At 43.6% G+C, this 14826-nt stretch overlaps 1 protein-coding gene across 1 annotated transcript in view; it reads right to left on the bottom strand.

Annotated features, from left to right (window-relative positions):
• FAM171A1 (family with sequence similarity 171 member A1) overlaps positions 1-14826 on the bottom strand; it is a 142819-nt gene that overhangs the window by 127485 nt on the left and 508 nt on the right. The window contains exon 2 of the mRNA XM_035896816.1: positions 14360-14472. Coding sequence (XP_035752709.1) covers positions 14360-14472 — 113 coding nt within the window. The remainder of the gene's footprint in view (positions 1-14359; positions 14473-14826) is intronic.

The raw sequence follows: 14826 nt of genomic DNA, 5'->3' as shown, positions 1-14826 counted from the left end.
CTCTCCCTTCGCCCTGGGAGGAGGCAGCCGTGTTCCGGTGCGGGCCCGGCCCTCGCCTCATCTCCTCCCCGAGCCCTCAGGCGCTGCCTGCTCAGGGTCCTCCTTGAGGGCCCGGGGCAGCGCTGGAGGTCACAGGGTGGCTGTGGAATCGTAGAATGGTTTGGGTTGGAAGGGAACCTTTAAAGGTGATCTAGTCCCCTGCAAGGAGCAGGGACCCCTTTGTGGCTTCTCCATCCCCTGGGGACACCCAGCCTTTCCCCTTGAAGCCCCAGGCCGGAGGCATCGCCATGGCCTGCACAGGGACCCACCGGGTGCCAGCTGCGCATGGCCTTGGCTGCGTCGCTGAGGGGCTGCCAAGGGCAGAGGGGCCACGGACCCTGGGGGGGCCAGGGCGCCTCAAGCTCCTCTGCTGGCCCTGGGACCACCGTGCCCTTCGCCCGGCCGCCCCGTGGGTGGGCACAGCCCAAATCTGATGGTGAAATGTAGGCAAGGGGCCCTGGAGGACAGGAAGGACAGCTCCTGACTTCAGGGCAGGCATCCATTTCGTTAGTTCCAGTTTAAAGAAAAAAGCAAGTTCTTTAGTCTCGCCTAATCCATTTGAAAAATTATTTAACTTCTGTGTTGTTTTTTCCCCCCTCTGTGTTTTTTTTATCTTACTCCAAGCTTTTTGCATTTTTATTTCTACTCTCAAAGCAAACAGAAAAAAGCGCTTGCTTCTGATTTGTGTGTAAGCATAAGCACCCTCTATATATCATTCTAAATATTTTTATTTACCTTTTTTTACTCAAGCATTTTTCATCTGTGTCGTATTCATAGTGAAAACAAATACTTGAATATTATGACAGCTCTTCTTAACTCTGCTGCTTGACCGTGATTACACAGCACTACCCGAAACATCCTTGAGCCAGTGAAGTGGCTCAGAAGTGCTGTTTACAGCCCCTAACAGAGGCCCTGTTCCTCTTCCAGCTCTGTCTCTGCAGCTGATTAAAGCAACTGCAGGGTAAAAGGGAGGTTGGGATCGTTTGTGCTAGCACATCTTATTCATCCCAGCCAAACTCTATTTGGTCCCGAGTTGGGGAATTCTGACTTTCTGGATACTACATTCACCTCTGAGAGTGAGCTGTGAGACCCATCAGTCATGGCAGCTGGCTACAGCTGTCAGCCTGACTTTTGGCCAAAGCTGTTGTATAGTTTTCTGTTTCAAACGTAACACTTAAATTATATATATAAACATTTAATGATTTTTTTTCCCTGAGACTTCTTGAAATACCGTAAGCAGGTAGAAATGAGACTATGTGTTGCTTGGTATTTCTAATCTTTAGGCAGTTCTGCTGAGTCTTTACTTTTAGCCAGGGAAGCGCTGACTGGCACATCCTACCCAAGGCTGTGCTAACCTTAGCAGAAGACAGTGTCACCTAAAGGGGAGATCTGTAAACTTTCTGTAACTGAGATTACCTCTCTGTGAAATAAAAATATCTTTATTCATATTATCTATCTTCCTTGAATTACACTGTCAAGTGAGGACATACTAAATCAGAGAAAACGTTTACAAATATCAAGTTCTGTGGTTCAGTCCTGATTTTTTTCATTCTTCCATAGCAGTCATAGTATAAAATAGGGAATCACGAGAGCTGTCCCTTGAAAGAATTCTGAAATGTCCTACAGCCACAGAAAGTTTTCTTTTCTGCTTGCGTTTTATGTCAGAACACCAAGTTATATTTGCTCTCTTTTTATGGGAAGACTGTACAGGTGCCTGGAGAGAAGCAGGACTAAGCCTTGAGAGGCATGACAAGAGAAAATGAGAAAAGAATAGCCTAGAAGAGAAGAAATTTTTATTAAAAAATATTAAGACCTTTTTTCTTTTCCTAACCTAATATTGACATACAATTAACCCCGTGATGCGTGATGCTCATTTGTTTGATGGCCTCTCAAAGAAGCTGTATCCATTTCCCACATTTGATTGGAGTCATGGGGCCCTGTGCGTTGAACATAGGGCCAACAGTATGTTGAATAACAGGCCTGCAGCAAGGACTGAGTGCTGAGAGGCGGCGTACATTAGCTTCGGCACAGTGCCATGCTGATGGCAATGGTACAGCTTCCATCCACCCTAGGTCTCTCCACTTTCCCGGAAGGTAAGAGAATGCATAATCGCACAGAACATACAGATTGTCCTTTGTGTCCTGGTTCACATTTGTGCAAATGGTACCGATTTCCATATATTCCAAATCCAGGACAATCTTTAAAACAATAAATCTTCCTCATAGTTTATTTACTAGCTGAAGCTAAGCTTCTAAAATTAACTGGCTTGCTGCTGATATGCTAGTGTTCATGTGCAATTTCCCTTCTCCAGCAGAGTCTGGGGAACTGGTACTCCAGTTGAAGAGGCTATTTAGGAGCTGAGCAAGAGTGCTATGATGATATGAAGCCATTTGTTTCTTTCATGATGGGTGGTTGGGCAACACAGCATATGGGTTATGCCGTCTTGTGCAATGCGTTACCACATATTAATTTACACAGAAACAATCTGAACTGGAATTCCAGTTCCTCATACTCCCATTTGAGAAACACAAACAAAGCCCAACAGAACAGGATTTTGCCCTTCCAACTATACCAATAACCATCCCACACCCTCTGGAGTGTTCTTTCATAGTGTGTTTACAGGATAAAGTTTTCCCACTAAAAATTGCTGCAGGAACATTCTCTGTTCATCAAAACACAAACCCAAGTGGCTGCTGCTTCTTGAAAAACATGACGGCATTGTTGTGAACATCGCGCTAGTATTTACAGGGGAATGGGAAAAATAGAAGCCTTTTAGAGAGATTTAACTCAAATCCCCATGTGCAGCAGTGTTGCCTCCAGCCTAAAGCCAGTATAGTTTTTGATCCTAAGCCTTGCAATCTGAAGCTATCCTGTGGTTCTGCAGTTGTGTTTATTTTGGAAGAAGCACAACAAATAACGAGAGGAAGGATATACGAGATACCACAAAGAGCTACAGGGAAAGGGGTTGCAACTCCAAGAAGGGGGGAGCTTTGTGCATGTGGCCTCTGAAAACCAAAAAAATTTCTGTAGATAATATTTGCTTTTTCTACCCTCCCTTGGGCAAACAAAAATAAAGAGCAGAGGAAAATGATGGGGTTTTTTTAAGCTATAGCCTTTGGTTACTAAGGATCAGATACTATTTTAATCAGTTGATCTATTGAGGAGGGGAGCAGAAAACTCCTCAAACTCCTACAGAAGGTTGTAGAGCAGACAGGAAATCCGCACTGTAAATGGGAATCTGCTGTGAGCTGGTTGAACTGCTGAAGTTCTGTTCTGGCAGAAAAAAAAAAAAAAGCCATCTGAATTTGCTTTCATCTCGAGTTGGAATGAAAAGTCAGAATTCATACTCCCCTGTATACCAAGTATTCCCTGAAGCTGAATTTTGGGAATACCAAAGTGGACTTATCAGAACATTTCATTTGAGTGAAGTCAGAGCGTTTTGTCTTGATAAAGTCAATGGACTTTGTTTCATCTTTTGATTTGGAAGCTCTTTGACACAGAAAATGATGGAAGCCTGTTCTCTGGAGGATGTGTTGCTCCCTGAAAAATCTCATGGATTGTTTTTTCAAGCAAGCTGGGGCAGAAGTTGTTCATTGGAATCTAACTCTGCAATGATGGCCAGCTTCATAGTAGTTTAAAAGCCACAAAAACATTCTAGTAAGGGGCAGCTTAAAAATCTTCCGTACCTGCAAGGATCCTGGAATGCATTTTTGCTCTGAAGTTCAGTGAAAAAGGTAATCTTAGATACTTGTAACAGAGGTAGAGGAGGACAGCCCCTCCATCTGACATGTATAGGGCACTATGAGCGGCCTGCCCAGTCTTCATTAGCTTAAGACAGTGCTATATTAAAAACATTTTGGCCAAGCCAAAATAAATGGCCTTGGTATATTCCAATTTTCTTGTGTCTTTGGGAAATTGAAAACGCAGTTAAAGGCACTGCAAAATAATAAGGGCTCTTGGCTTTTGTATGTAGTGATGATTCAGATTCAGGTTTTTACATGGCTGTTTGAGCAGCCAGCTTATAAAGGTGAGAAAATTACTCCTCTTTACTATGGTTTCTCCTACTTCAGGAACTGGAGTACTTACAAGGTTACCTTGGCAATTAATTATAACCTGATAATTACACATTAGAGTACTAATGGAGCTGGTAATGGCATTTTTTTTTCTATTTTTTTGTGCTGTAGTATCATGAAATCTATTGAAACACTGCTGTAATTTCAAGTAACATTTTAAATGAGCATAATTAAGAAGATAAGGTCAAAGAAAAGAGTCATTAGTAACTGGGCAGTTAATTGTGACTGGTTGTTAGTTTTCAGTCATAACTAGCAATTGTTATCTTGAGGTCAGCTTTCTTTAGAAAATGTCAGGACCGCCTTACTAACCAGCCAACAACCCAGGCTTTGGGGTGAAAATAAAAGTGTTACAAGAATAATGATGGAAGAATTACAAGTGGATTAAATGTTTACCAGTGGGAACAAGGAAAGAAGAAGCAAGAGAAAACATTATTGTTGGCCTCAAGGGAGTTACAAAGGAAGCAAGTTAATGAACCTGCAAGCAAGGAAGAACAGGATTCGGACTAAGAACAAGTGAAAACATATTATCTTGGCCCAAGAAGCCCATCGCTGCTGGCTTTCGCGAAAATAAAATCAGATGCAGATCCTAATATTCACTAATCATTAAAGAGAGGATTAAAAAAAAGTTGTTATGTGACTGAATGCAAGAGAAAGTTCACAGGTGAGTGGGTAAGGGAGAGGGGGACTATTAGCCACAGCTGACAAAAAGCAAAGTGCACAGAAAAGCAAAAATGAAGAGATGGGGACAATAGTGATGATTAACTGCAATTGAGCTCTTAATGGAAACAGATTAATTTCAGGTTCCACATGAGAAAGACATGAAATGTGTACTCTATTATCTGATGTGATACTGAGGAGGAGGGCAGTTATTTTAAAGGAGATTCATATGGTTGATAAGGAGGAAGGAAATGAGGACAAGTTTAAACTAAGACATGGGAAACCAGGGAGGAACAAAACAACAAACACTGTCAAGGAGATGGACTAGATGACCTTGCAGGTCTTCTCTATCTCAGCCTCTTTGACTCTTTATGAAGTCTCAGTAGCGGATATTTAGGATATCATGTAAATGGCCGACTTCAGCAGACTTGTCCAGCTACAGAGAGTCTGCTTTTCTGCAACATCTTTGTAATTTTAGAATAATGAAGTTATTAAAATGCAGCTCTGAGTTTCATCAAGTCACATCTTTAAAATACTGGCAATGAGTAGAGGCGCAGCTTTTCTCCTCTTACAGTCCAAGTGTGGAGGTATCTGTATCATGATTTTTTTTGGTGTTTTTCCAGCTGCTTTGTACTCTGCTGAGAATAACCAGGATATTTGGCTGTGCTGACCTGCAGTCACTTCACATAGAAGCCACCATGTTCACATGCTCGCATGCATCCAGTTTGTATTTGTGGGTCACGCTCCAGTAGTTTGCTGTAGCTTTGTACCTGGCCATATCATTGCACGCCATTTCATAGAACCATAGAATCATAGAATGGTTTGGGTTGGAAGGGACCTTAAAGATCATCTAGTTCCAACCACCCTGCCATGGGCAGGGACACCTTCCACTAGACCAGGTTGCTCAAAGCCCCGTCCAACCTGGCCTTGAAAGACTTCCAGGGATGGGACATCCACAACTTCTCTGGGCAACACGTTCTAGTGTCTCACCACTGTTGCAGTAAAGAATTTTCTCCTACTATCTAATCTAAATCTACCCTCTTTCAGTTTAAAACCATTACCCCTTGTCCTAGCACTACACTCCCTGATAAGTAGTCCCTCCTCATCTTTCCTGTAGGCCCCCTTTAAGTACTGTCCTCAGAGCCTTCTCTTCTCTAGGCTACACAACCCCAGCTGTCTGGTTGGGGTCCATGTCTGGTGCTCATCTAAGTCTTTGGTTTGGGACAGATACAAGGTAGTTGCTTTCTGAGTTCTCCTTCCCAGCTGAACAAGAATGACCACAACTGCAGAGATGGTGCTAAGGTATTTTCTAACAGTCCATCCACCAGTCAGTTCCTTCCTAAGCACATTTTTTTCCTGACTGCCTGTACTGTTCCTTTTTTATTTGCAGTCATGCTCTGACTGTTAAAAAAGACAAGCAGCTGCAGGGTGGTGTAACAGGCACGACTGCTGGAAAACATCTTCTTCAGAGCTGCACTTCACCCTCTATTTTCCTTCTCTCCTGGGCAACCCTCTCACTCATACCTAGCCCCCAGCCCCTGCACAAGAAGCATTTGAGAATCCCCCTTCAGGGGCGGTAGATGGCCAGAAGGATCATTAACCAACACTTTCTGGCAATGGTATCTTTTGGGAGTCAAAGACCCTTCTTCCTCCATCCCTGTCCTACATTGTGGTCAGGCCATTTCAGCCTCCAAAAGTTACTGTGGTAGCAAATGATTTGTGCAAGCAGAACCAGATGTCAAAAGCTTTTCCACGGGAATTTCCCATGTCATTTCTTTCAAGTCTGCTCTGCTCAAAGAACAGCTCTGTGTTCTGGGAAAATCACAATACCTTTTCTTTGCATTTTTTTGTCTTTTATTTTCACACAAAGCCAAGGCACTTCAGTACAGTGGCAAATAATCACATCCAGCTCTGCACGTGTGTGGATTCATTAATAGTAAAGAAAATCTTTGTTCTCTCTCATCTGCATTAGCACCAGCCAAAGCAATGGGTGATTCCATGTCATGGGATGGGGTCTCCCTCCATTTAGAGGGGAGATCAGCTGTTACAAATAGATGGGGTCAAAGGCTTTCAATAGCCCATATAGCCCAGCGGAAAGTGCTGCTCCAGACTGTCTGAAATTCGCTGAGGTGTAAAAGTATGCAAAGCAAACCCTGCACTTCTTGGACTATGTTCTCAGAAAGCCATGCTCTTAGTGGTACAAGGTCTATGCTAGCACCAACATGTCTTGTGCGGTGAAAGCACATGTATGACATTAGTTGACATCAGCACTGCTGTGTGTTATTAATGCTACAGCACCTATAGTTGCTGAAACCATCCACAGCAATTCTCTGTAGTTCTACTAGCATCAATGTCATCATCGGACGATCAAGTACCATAGATGTCTCTTAATGAAGGAAATCCAGGGAGAGGCTGACCGCTGGAGGCCAACAGACCTGTAGTGGCAGTTTCCCGCAGGAGCCTGTCCCTATTTTGCTTTGAACAACAGACCTTGATGTTTTGGAAGCTGTTTTTTCTGAACCCTTTGGAGAGGGAGGTTCGGTACTAGCGAACTCCAGACACTGACTCCAGGCAATGTTTACTAGTCCTGAGAGAACTGAGCTTTCATTAATATTTGTGGCTTCTTTGTGGTGCATGGACTTGCTGTCTGTTGTTTGTAAACTCAGCCAGTTCCTCTGGCATCTCCGAAAGGTGTGGAGCTGCTGCAGCTCTTCCAGGGCAGGGGTGCAGTTGACACCCAGCTCCTCCAGTCTGTCCCTTGCTTGGACAAATCTCAGTATCAAACGACTTGGAAATGCCAGGATCAACTATCAGAGAATTTGTGAAAAGGGTGGAGGGTCAGGCTAATCAGACTATCTGTTGCAGATAGTTTGGCCAGCTTTAGCTTTATAAACAGTATGTTCTCCACTTCCTACCTCTGGGTGAGGGTGTGGGAGACAGTGTGTACAAACACAACTGGAAAAGCCCCCGATACGTACGGTCTTTTAATCGAGTATGTCCTAGAGAGGGAAAGAATAAACATTAGCAAACAATTCTGACTTTCCCCTAACCTTTGCAATGAAATCACCCTATAATTTATGGTTTGATTTTTTAAAATGACTTTTTACTGGATGAACAAGCTCATGTATGCATAAAATAATTCATCAGTCAAGAACGTATATACACAACTCCTAAAGACTAGGAAGACTAGGTTCTTTTTTTTTTCCCCCCCAAAAGAGGAGAGAGTCATGAAGAATGTCTTGAGTACGAGTTGGAATCCAGACAAAAGTGGAAAAAACCTGCCCTTTTTGTGTTTTATGGCACTCTACTATCTTTTTAAAGTTATGTATTTTGTGTCAGCACTCAGCAGATTTAAGGTGCGATAAAGTGGCCATTCTTTTCTTTTTACCCCCTTTGTTCCACCATAGCATCTGGGATCTTAAAACCCAAAACCCCCTTCCTGTGATTTATCAGCGCTAATTGTCTTGCAGTAGGGTTTCAGAGAGGAGAGCATTAGCACACCCAGACATAAGGCAGATGTTCCAGTGATGACATGTCAGCAGAAGGAGTGTATTTCTCTTTTGCCTCCTCCCTCTTTCTTATTCCTTATCTAATCTCATTCCCCTCGACACATTTGTCATTTATATCGGTGTGATGTTTGTTAGTGGGAGCGAAGGGGAAGGAGCAGCTCTTGCAGCACGGCAGGGCTGCGCTGCTGGTGGTGATGAGCACCTCTGGGCCAGGCTGGTGTTTCTGCAAAGGAGGTTTCGGAGGTGGGGTGGCCCAGGCACCCCTGTGCACTGGGAAGCCAGCTCGTTCACTGCAAGGTATCCTCTGCTGCGCACGGCCACGGCGTATTGGCACACAGAGCAGCACGTGTCAGGGCATTAGTAGGATTAGCAGGGATTAGCAGGAGTGCCTTGGATACGCAGGCAGCCAAGTGGCTGTGTTTGTGTGTCACACCTGACAAAACCATCCCACCAACATTACCCAATAGAACCATAGAATCGTTTAGGTTGGAAAAGACCTTTCAGACCATCAAGTCCAACCATGAACCTAACCCTGCCATCCCACCACTAAACCATGTCCCTGAGCACCTCATCTACCCATCTTTCAAATACCTCCCAGGACGGGGACTCAACCACTTCCTTGGGCAGCCCGTTCCAGTGCTTGACAACCCTTTCGGTGAAAAATTTTTTCCTAATGTCCAGTCTAAACCTGCCCTGGTGCAACTTGAGGCCATTTCCCCTCATCCTATCACTTGTTACTTGGGAGAAGAGGCCGACCCCCACCTCACTACACCCTTCTGTCAGGCAGTTGTAGAGAGCTATAAGGTCTCCCCTCAGCCTCCTCTTCTCCAGGCTAAACAACCCCCATTCCCTCAGCTGCTCCCCATCAGACTTGTGCTTCAGACCCCTCAACAGCTTTGTTGCTCTCCTCTGGACAGGTTCCAGCACCTCAACGTCTTTCTTGTAGTGAGGGGCCCAAAACTGAACACAGTATTTGAGGTGTGGCCTCACCAGTGCCGAGTACAGGGGCACGATCACTTCCCTGCTCCTGCTGGCCATACTATTTCTGATACAAGCCAGGATGCCATTGGCCTTCTTGGCCACCTGGGCACACTGCTGGCTCATATTCAGCAGGCTGTCATCCAGTACCCCCAGGTCCTTTTCTGCCAGGCAGCTTTCCAGCCACTCTTCCCCAAGCCTGTAGCGTTGCATGGGGTTGTTGTGACCAAAGTGCAGGACCCGGCACTTGGCCTTGTTGAGCCTCATACAGTTGGCCTTGGCCCATTGATCCAGCCTGTCCAGGTCCCTCTGCAGAGCCTTCCGCCCCTCAAGCAGATTGACACTCCCACCCAGTTTAGCATCATCTGCAAACTTTCTGAGGATGCACTCAATCCCCTAATCCAGATAATTGATAAAGATATTAAACAGAACTGGGCTCAAAACTGAGCCCTGGGGGGCACCTGGGGAACATCTCAGCCACCTTCCTGGCTTCATGTCCCAATGATGAGGCCCTTTCTGTGAGGCTGTGCATTTGCAGGCCACCTGGGTGAAAAAGGCTCGCAACAGTTCAGCTTCTGCAGCATGCTTATTTAAGCCAAGTAATATTTATGAAGATTTTCCTTTAAAAAAAATAAATGTCCTGTGGCCTGAGGGAAAGCAATAAATGCTCTAAATTATATTCTCAATCCAGAGTTAATCTGGATGACTGCACAAGAGAGTAAAGAAGGGATGAAACAAGAGCTTCAGTTTATAAAGAAGCAGTTTTCCCTCCAGCTGCCTGGCAATCTGTGTAGGGGAGCACAGAACCTAAGACACCTCTGAGTCTGAAAAGGTAAAGAGTAAAAATTGCTATTATTTCTAGAATTTTAAAATATTTTCTTTAAGGAAAAACCCTAAGGAACAGAAAAGACAAGAAAGATCCCGGGTAGCCGTCTTGATAAGATACATTTCCCAGAGACAAACCAATGGAAGCCCTGCCAAATCAGGATCCTTAGTGCATGGTTATGTGTAAAGTCCTTCTCCTTTCCCCCTCAAACCTATGCTGCATGCAAGATTTATTTTATTCTTGTCGTGGAAAATAGTTCCATGGCTGTTTCACATTTTAGGAGTAAAGGCCAAACTGTTTAAGTACAGTTGCACCCATTTTAAGTTTCAGTATATCTGCACGCAGAGTTGTAACTCTTAACACACAACATAAATGTCATACAGAGGCATCATATCTCCCACTATATTTTTTGTGTTTCTAACATGAGGAAGCCAGAACTGGGGTAAGCTAGAATGCTCATCAATATCCAGCTTCTGATTTCCCTTTCCTCATTCATTAAGAAAGCTGTGGAAGACTCTGAGAAGAGCTGAAGAGCTCACAGCTGCTGCTCTCCCACCCCAGCCAAGATATCCACAAAACCACAATTATCCTTCTCCTTCCCACCTCCCATCGCTCTCTGCCTGCAGAGAAGAAGGGAGTGTTTGGTAGCAGCTCTGACTTTGTGATGGCAACAGGATGCAATTTGGGCTTCAGTGCTCCTGAGTCTTTTATAGCTGAACCTTACCATTAAAATTAGTGCCTCCAAACAGGAATTTTCTTCTACTCTACTCAAGAGCTCATTAGTGCGTTAATAGTGCAGTGGAGGTCGCAGGTTTTTTTGCCCGTCTAGATGCACTGATAGGAAACCTGTTCTTGTCTACAGATACCTTAAAAATGAGACTATAAATGTATTTGATAGAAGCTCTAGCGCTGATGGAAGGTGGACTTCTTTAAAACATTTGATATTGTAGGATACTTTGATTGCAAGGTAGCTTCAATCAGAATCAGCATGGCCTACATTGAGAAGATAACCAACTAAATAGACAATATGTGTCAAAATATAATTTGGAAGCAGGAGAACATTGGCAATGGAGTATCGTCACTGAGCAGATGTATTTCTAGGAGGAATCCAGTTTTGCTCCCATGTTATTTGATGTTATTTATCAATAAACCCATAGGAAACATAAGCATTACTATAATTTTAACACATATAAAATATTTATATTGCTATATTGATAACAAACTCCCCATCCAAAGGAGAAGTGTAAGAAGATGTAGCAATTGTGTGCTGAAGATAAAGAAATTTGGACTGCAACTGAGACACAGACTTTCAACGATGAGGACAGCTAAATAGCTGGCAGATCACCTAATCAGAATATCTGTCAGTTGAATTCTAATAGTGTGTAATTAATTCCCGCGTAATTGGATGTTCAGGAGATGTAGATAAGCACTCAAGAATGAAGGATGGGAAAATCTGAGGCACAGGATGGTCTTTAGTTTCATGATGATGGACTGTCAGGTCAGTGCCTTCACAGCTGTCATGTTGGGTACAGTGGATCTGTTTCAAGAGCGAGCAAGGAGATCTCCATTTCTCTGTCCTACCTTTTCCACAGTGTTTTTCACCATTTTTAAACACAATTGCTCCTCCACATCCATTCTGGTGACACATGAAACTACCAGGAATAGTCGCTGGAGATGGTGCAGGAACAAGTCGAGCACACATGGGAATGTTCGAAAAGCCAGTTGCTAAATGTGCTGCAGATGTTGCTCATTTGGAATACTGGTAGCTGTTCTGCTCACAATTATTTCCAAAAATACACTAAATGCTGACGTGAATAGCAAATTCTTTGCTTAATCAATACTTTCACTTTGGAATAGTTTTGTTCTATGTTAGACAATTTAGAAAGGAAAGAAAAAGCATCTGCAAATAGAAGCTAGAATATCTCTAACAAAAAACGAAGATCCAAAATGAGGAAGGGTAGTTTCCATTCTCCACTGAACGGCATTTTACAAAACAGGTAGAGTTCAATATTTCTTCACAGAACCTTGTCCTGAGTCTGGCATGCTTGTGGGAAAAGCAAAACAAGAACACTACACAGGATATCATACATTGCAAATACTCCAGGAATTATGAATGGGAAAAAAAAAAATCTATCAGTGTAGATGTTGTTGCCTCATAGATTGTTTTTTTCTCTTCCCTGACTTTCATTATTCCAAAATAAGTTTGTTTATAAACTAACAAACTTACAAACTGTGCTTAAAAATTCAGAGATAATGGTTTTACAGATACCACATTAATTTAAAACAACATTGTGACTTTTGCTTAAATAAATACTAAGGGCTTCAAACATTGACCCTTCTTTTGAGAAATTGAGTTAAGTGGTGAAGTATCTGGGCAAGTTTCTTCTTGTTAAAGAGGGATTTAAAAACAAAAACAGATGCAGATAAACACTTGAATTTCAGGATCAGAAATCAAGCTTTTGTTTAAAAAATATTTAATGACAAACCACATCAGCTTGAGAAGCGTGTGGTTTTGAACTGCATATCAGTCACCTTCACGAAACAACAAAAAAACCAACCCCAACCCTTGAGAATTGTGATCAGACAGATATCCTAGACATGGAAGAGATGCAGGCTGGATCCTCTCTATGCAGATTTCCACAGCCTTCACATCCCCGTTGTACAGCAAAGAAAAGTATTTTCCTTTTCTGTCTCTTCATCCCACATGCTCCTCCAAGTTCAGAGTTGAGCCTGAAGGTGGAAGGTGTCGCCCTGCAGCATAATCCCTGTAACAGGGGAATGAAGCTGTGAGGCTGTGGCAGACTCGGTACTGCTGATCTCCAAGTCACCATCTACGCAAAGCGTCATTTCTCTGCCAAACACCCCTGATGCCAGCTGGCTTCCGTGGGGTCCACAAGCACTCAGCTCGTCAGAAAGACATACCAAAAAGTATCAGAATTAGCCAATTACAAAATTCGCTGCTACTGTTATGGCTGTGGCTTCTTATAATTGGCTTCAAGACAGGTAAAGTTTCTGATGCTGCAGTGCTCCTGACAATGTATGTGAGGCTGAGCAGGTAGCACCGAGGTAAAGCACCACCCGTGCTCTCAGCAGGGATGCTGTGGCAGTCCCAGACTGGAATTTGCGCTGGGGCTGTGCTCTGCGAACAGCAGCAGCGTGTCTCTGTGCTTCCCAAGAAGAGGAGAAAAATGGCTGCATGGAAGAAACTTCCGCATTACAGACATTCCAGCTGTTCCTTTGAGCCACAGCCATAACTCTCTCCAGATGTAACCCTTCACTTCTCCCTCTTTACAAGTTTATTTTCCTTGTAAGGAAGAAAAACATGGAAAAGATTTTTGGTGGGTGTAAACCAAACTGAGAAGTACTGAATGTAAAGAATGAAGAAGGTTTTATACAACATGCAACTGCAGCCAGTGAGCCGAGTCACACACACAAAGCCATGGAAGTGCTAATCCCCATCAGATGCCTCTGTAGGTGAAATTCATCTTCTTGCCTAACATTGCATGGGAGAGGAGTATGCGTGTGCTGGTGCATACACAGGAAAAGGAGTCTCTGCATCAATTTATGGCTTGAGCAAGGAGCTCAGTGGCCTCTTTAGCTCCTGCTGCAAACTCTGAGACAGATCGAAGTCTGAAGGTGCTGCACACATCCTGCCTGGGAGGTCACAGCAAACATGTACGTGCAAGGCTGTGGCAGCTCCACAGCTCTCATGCTTCTCTGTAGGTGCTGTCTGGAGCAAGGAGAAGGTACACAGTGAAAACACTCCATTTTCACACTTCTTAAGTGTTCTTCTGGTAGGAGTATAGTGATAATTTTGGATTTCAATTTAAGTTTTGGGCAAAGGCACATGCTTTCTAGTCTTTGTATGCAGGAGAACAAGTCTACTGGATGGAGGGATCACAGCAACAGTCTCAGATAGTGTTTTACCACTCCATTTTATGACACTGCTGATGTATTGTTGTGCTGGTAATGAAGGAAAAAACTTTGGGTTTATTTTCTCTGAACCCAGGGGTAAGGCACAGCTTGTCAAGGGACCTTCAGACAGATATCTAGCTTTTCCTGAGGTTGCAGGCAAGTCGACAAGCCTATCATATTTGTAAATGTGAAAACAAACCCCATGGAAATGAAATAGCCAAACCAAGTCATTTCTGCTGCCATCAACATTGGGCGTCACCTAGGTGTCACCAAATGTGACATCATACCATTGACTTTTTCTTCAGCCAGGACCCCTCCTGAGGCTGTCATTTCTCAGAGTGGGCCTGATGTCCAGAGCTCACCTCTGCCTTTGGGCTGCTGCTCCTTCACCCTTTTGGTAAAACGAGCCCCAAAAGGAAGCTTTAGAAGATGCGGACACACTAAGTTTAATTCTCTTGTCCAGGAATAGTTGCCACTAAGACAACAGCATAAGAACAGAAAACATGAAAATCTTTACTCATCGATGACATCAAACTTCATTTGTGAGAAGGCCCAGGAATAGAAGTAAAGACACGGGAGCAAGTGAAGACCTTCTGCTGAGGTGTGATGGGCACTTGAACCACCACCACAAAATGTCTCAGTGTGGAGCCTGCCGTTTCGGTAGGTGAGATACAGTAGTTCTTTTCCAAGGACAGTCTGAACTATTGATTCAATAATTCACATTTGAAAGAAAAATCTACATACACAGATGCAATAGGCAGGGATTATTCCATATTTTATGTCAACACATAGATATCCTACAGAGTATTGTTTGTCTTTCTGCCTCCCC

This window comes from Egretta garzetta, unplaced genomic scaffold, assembly GCF_000687185.1.
Source record: "Egretta garzetta isolate BGI_Z169 unplaced genomic scaffold, ASM68718v1 scaffold30, whole genome shotgun sequence".
NCBI classification, from domain to species: Eukaryota; Metazoa; Chordata; class Aves; order Pelecaniformes; family Ardeidae; genus Egretta; species Egretta garzetta.
Note: the sequence above shows the minus strand (reverse complement) of the source record. Positions and strands in the feature narration are given on the sequence as shown.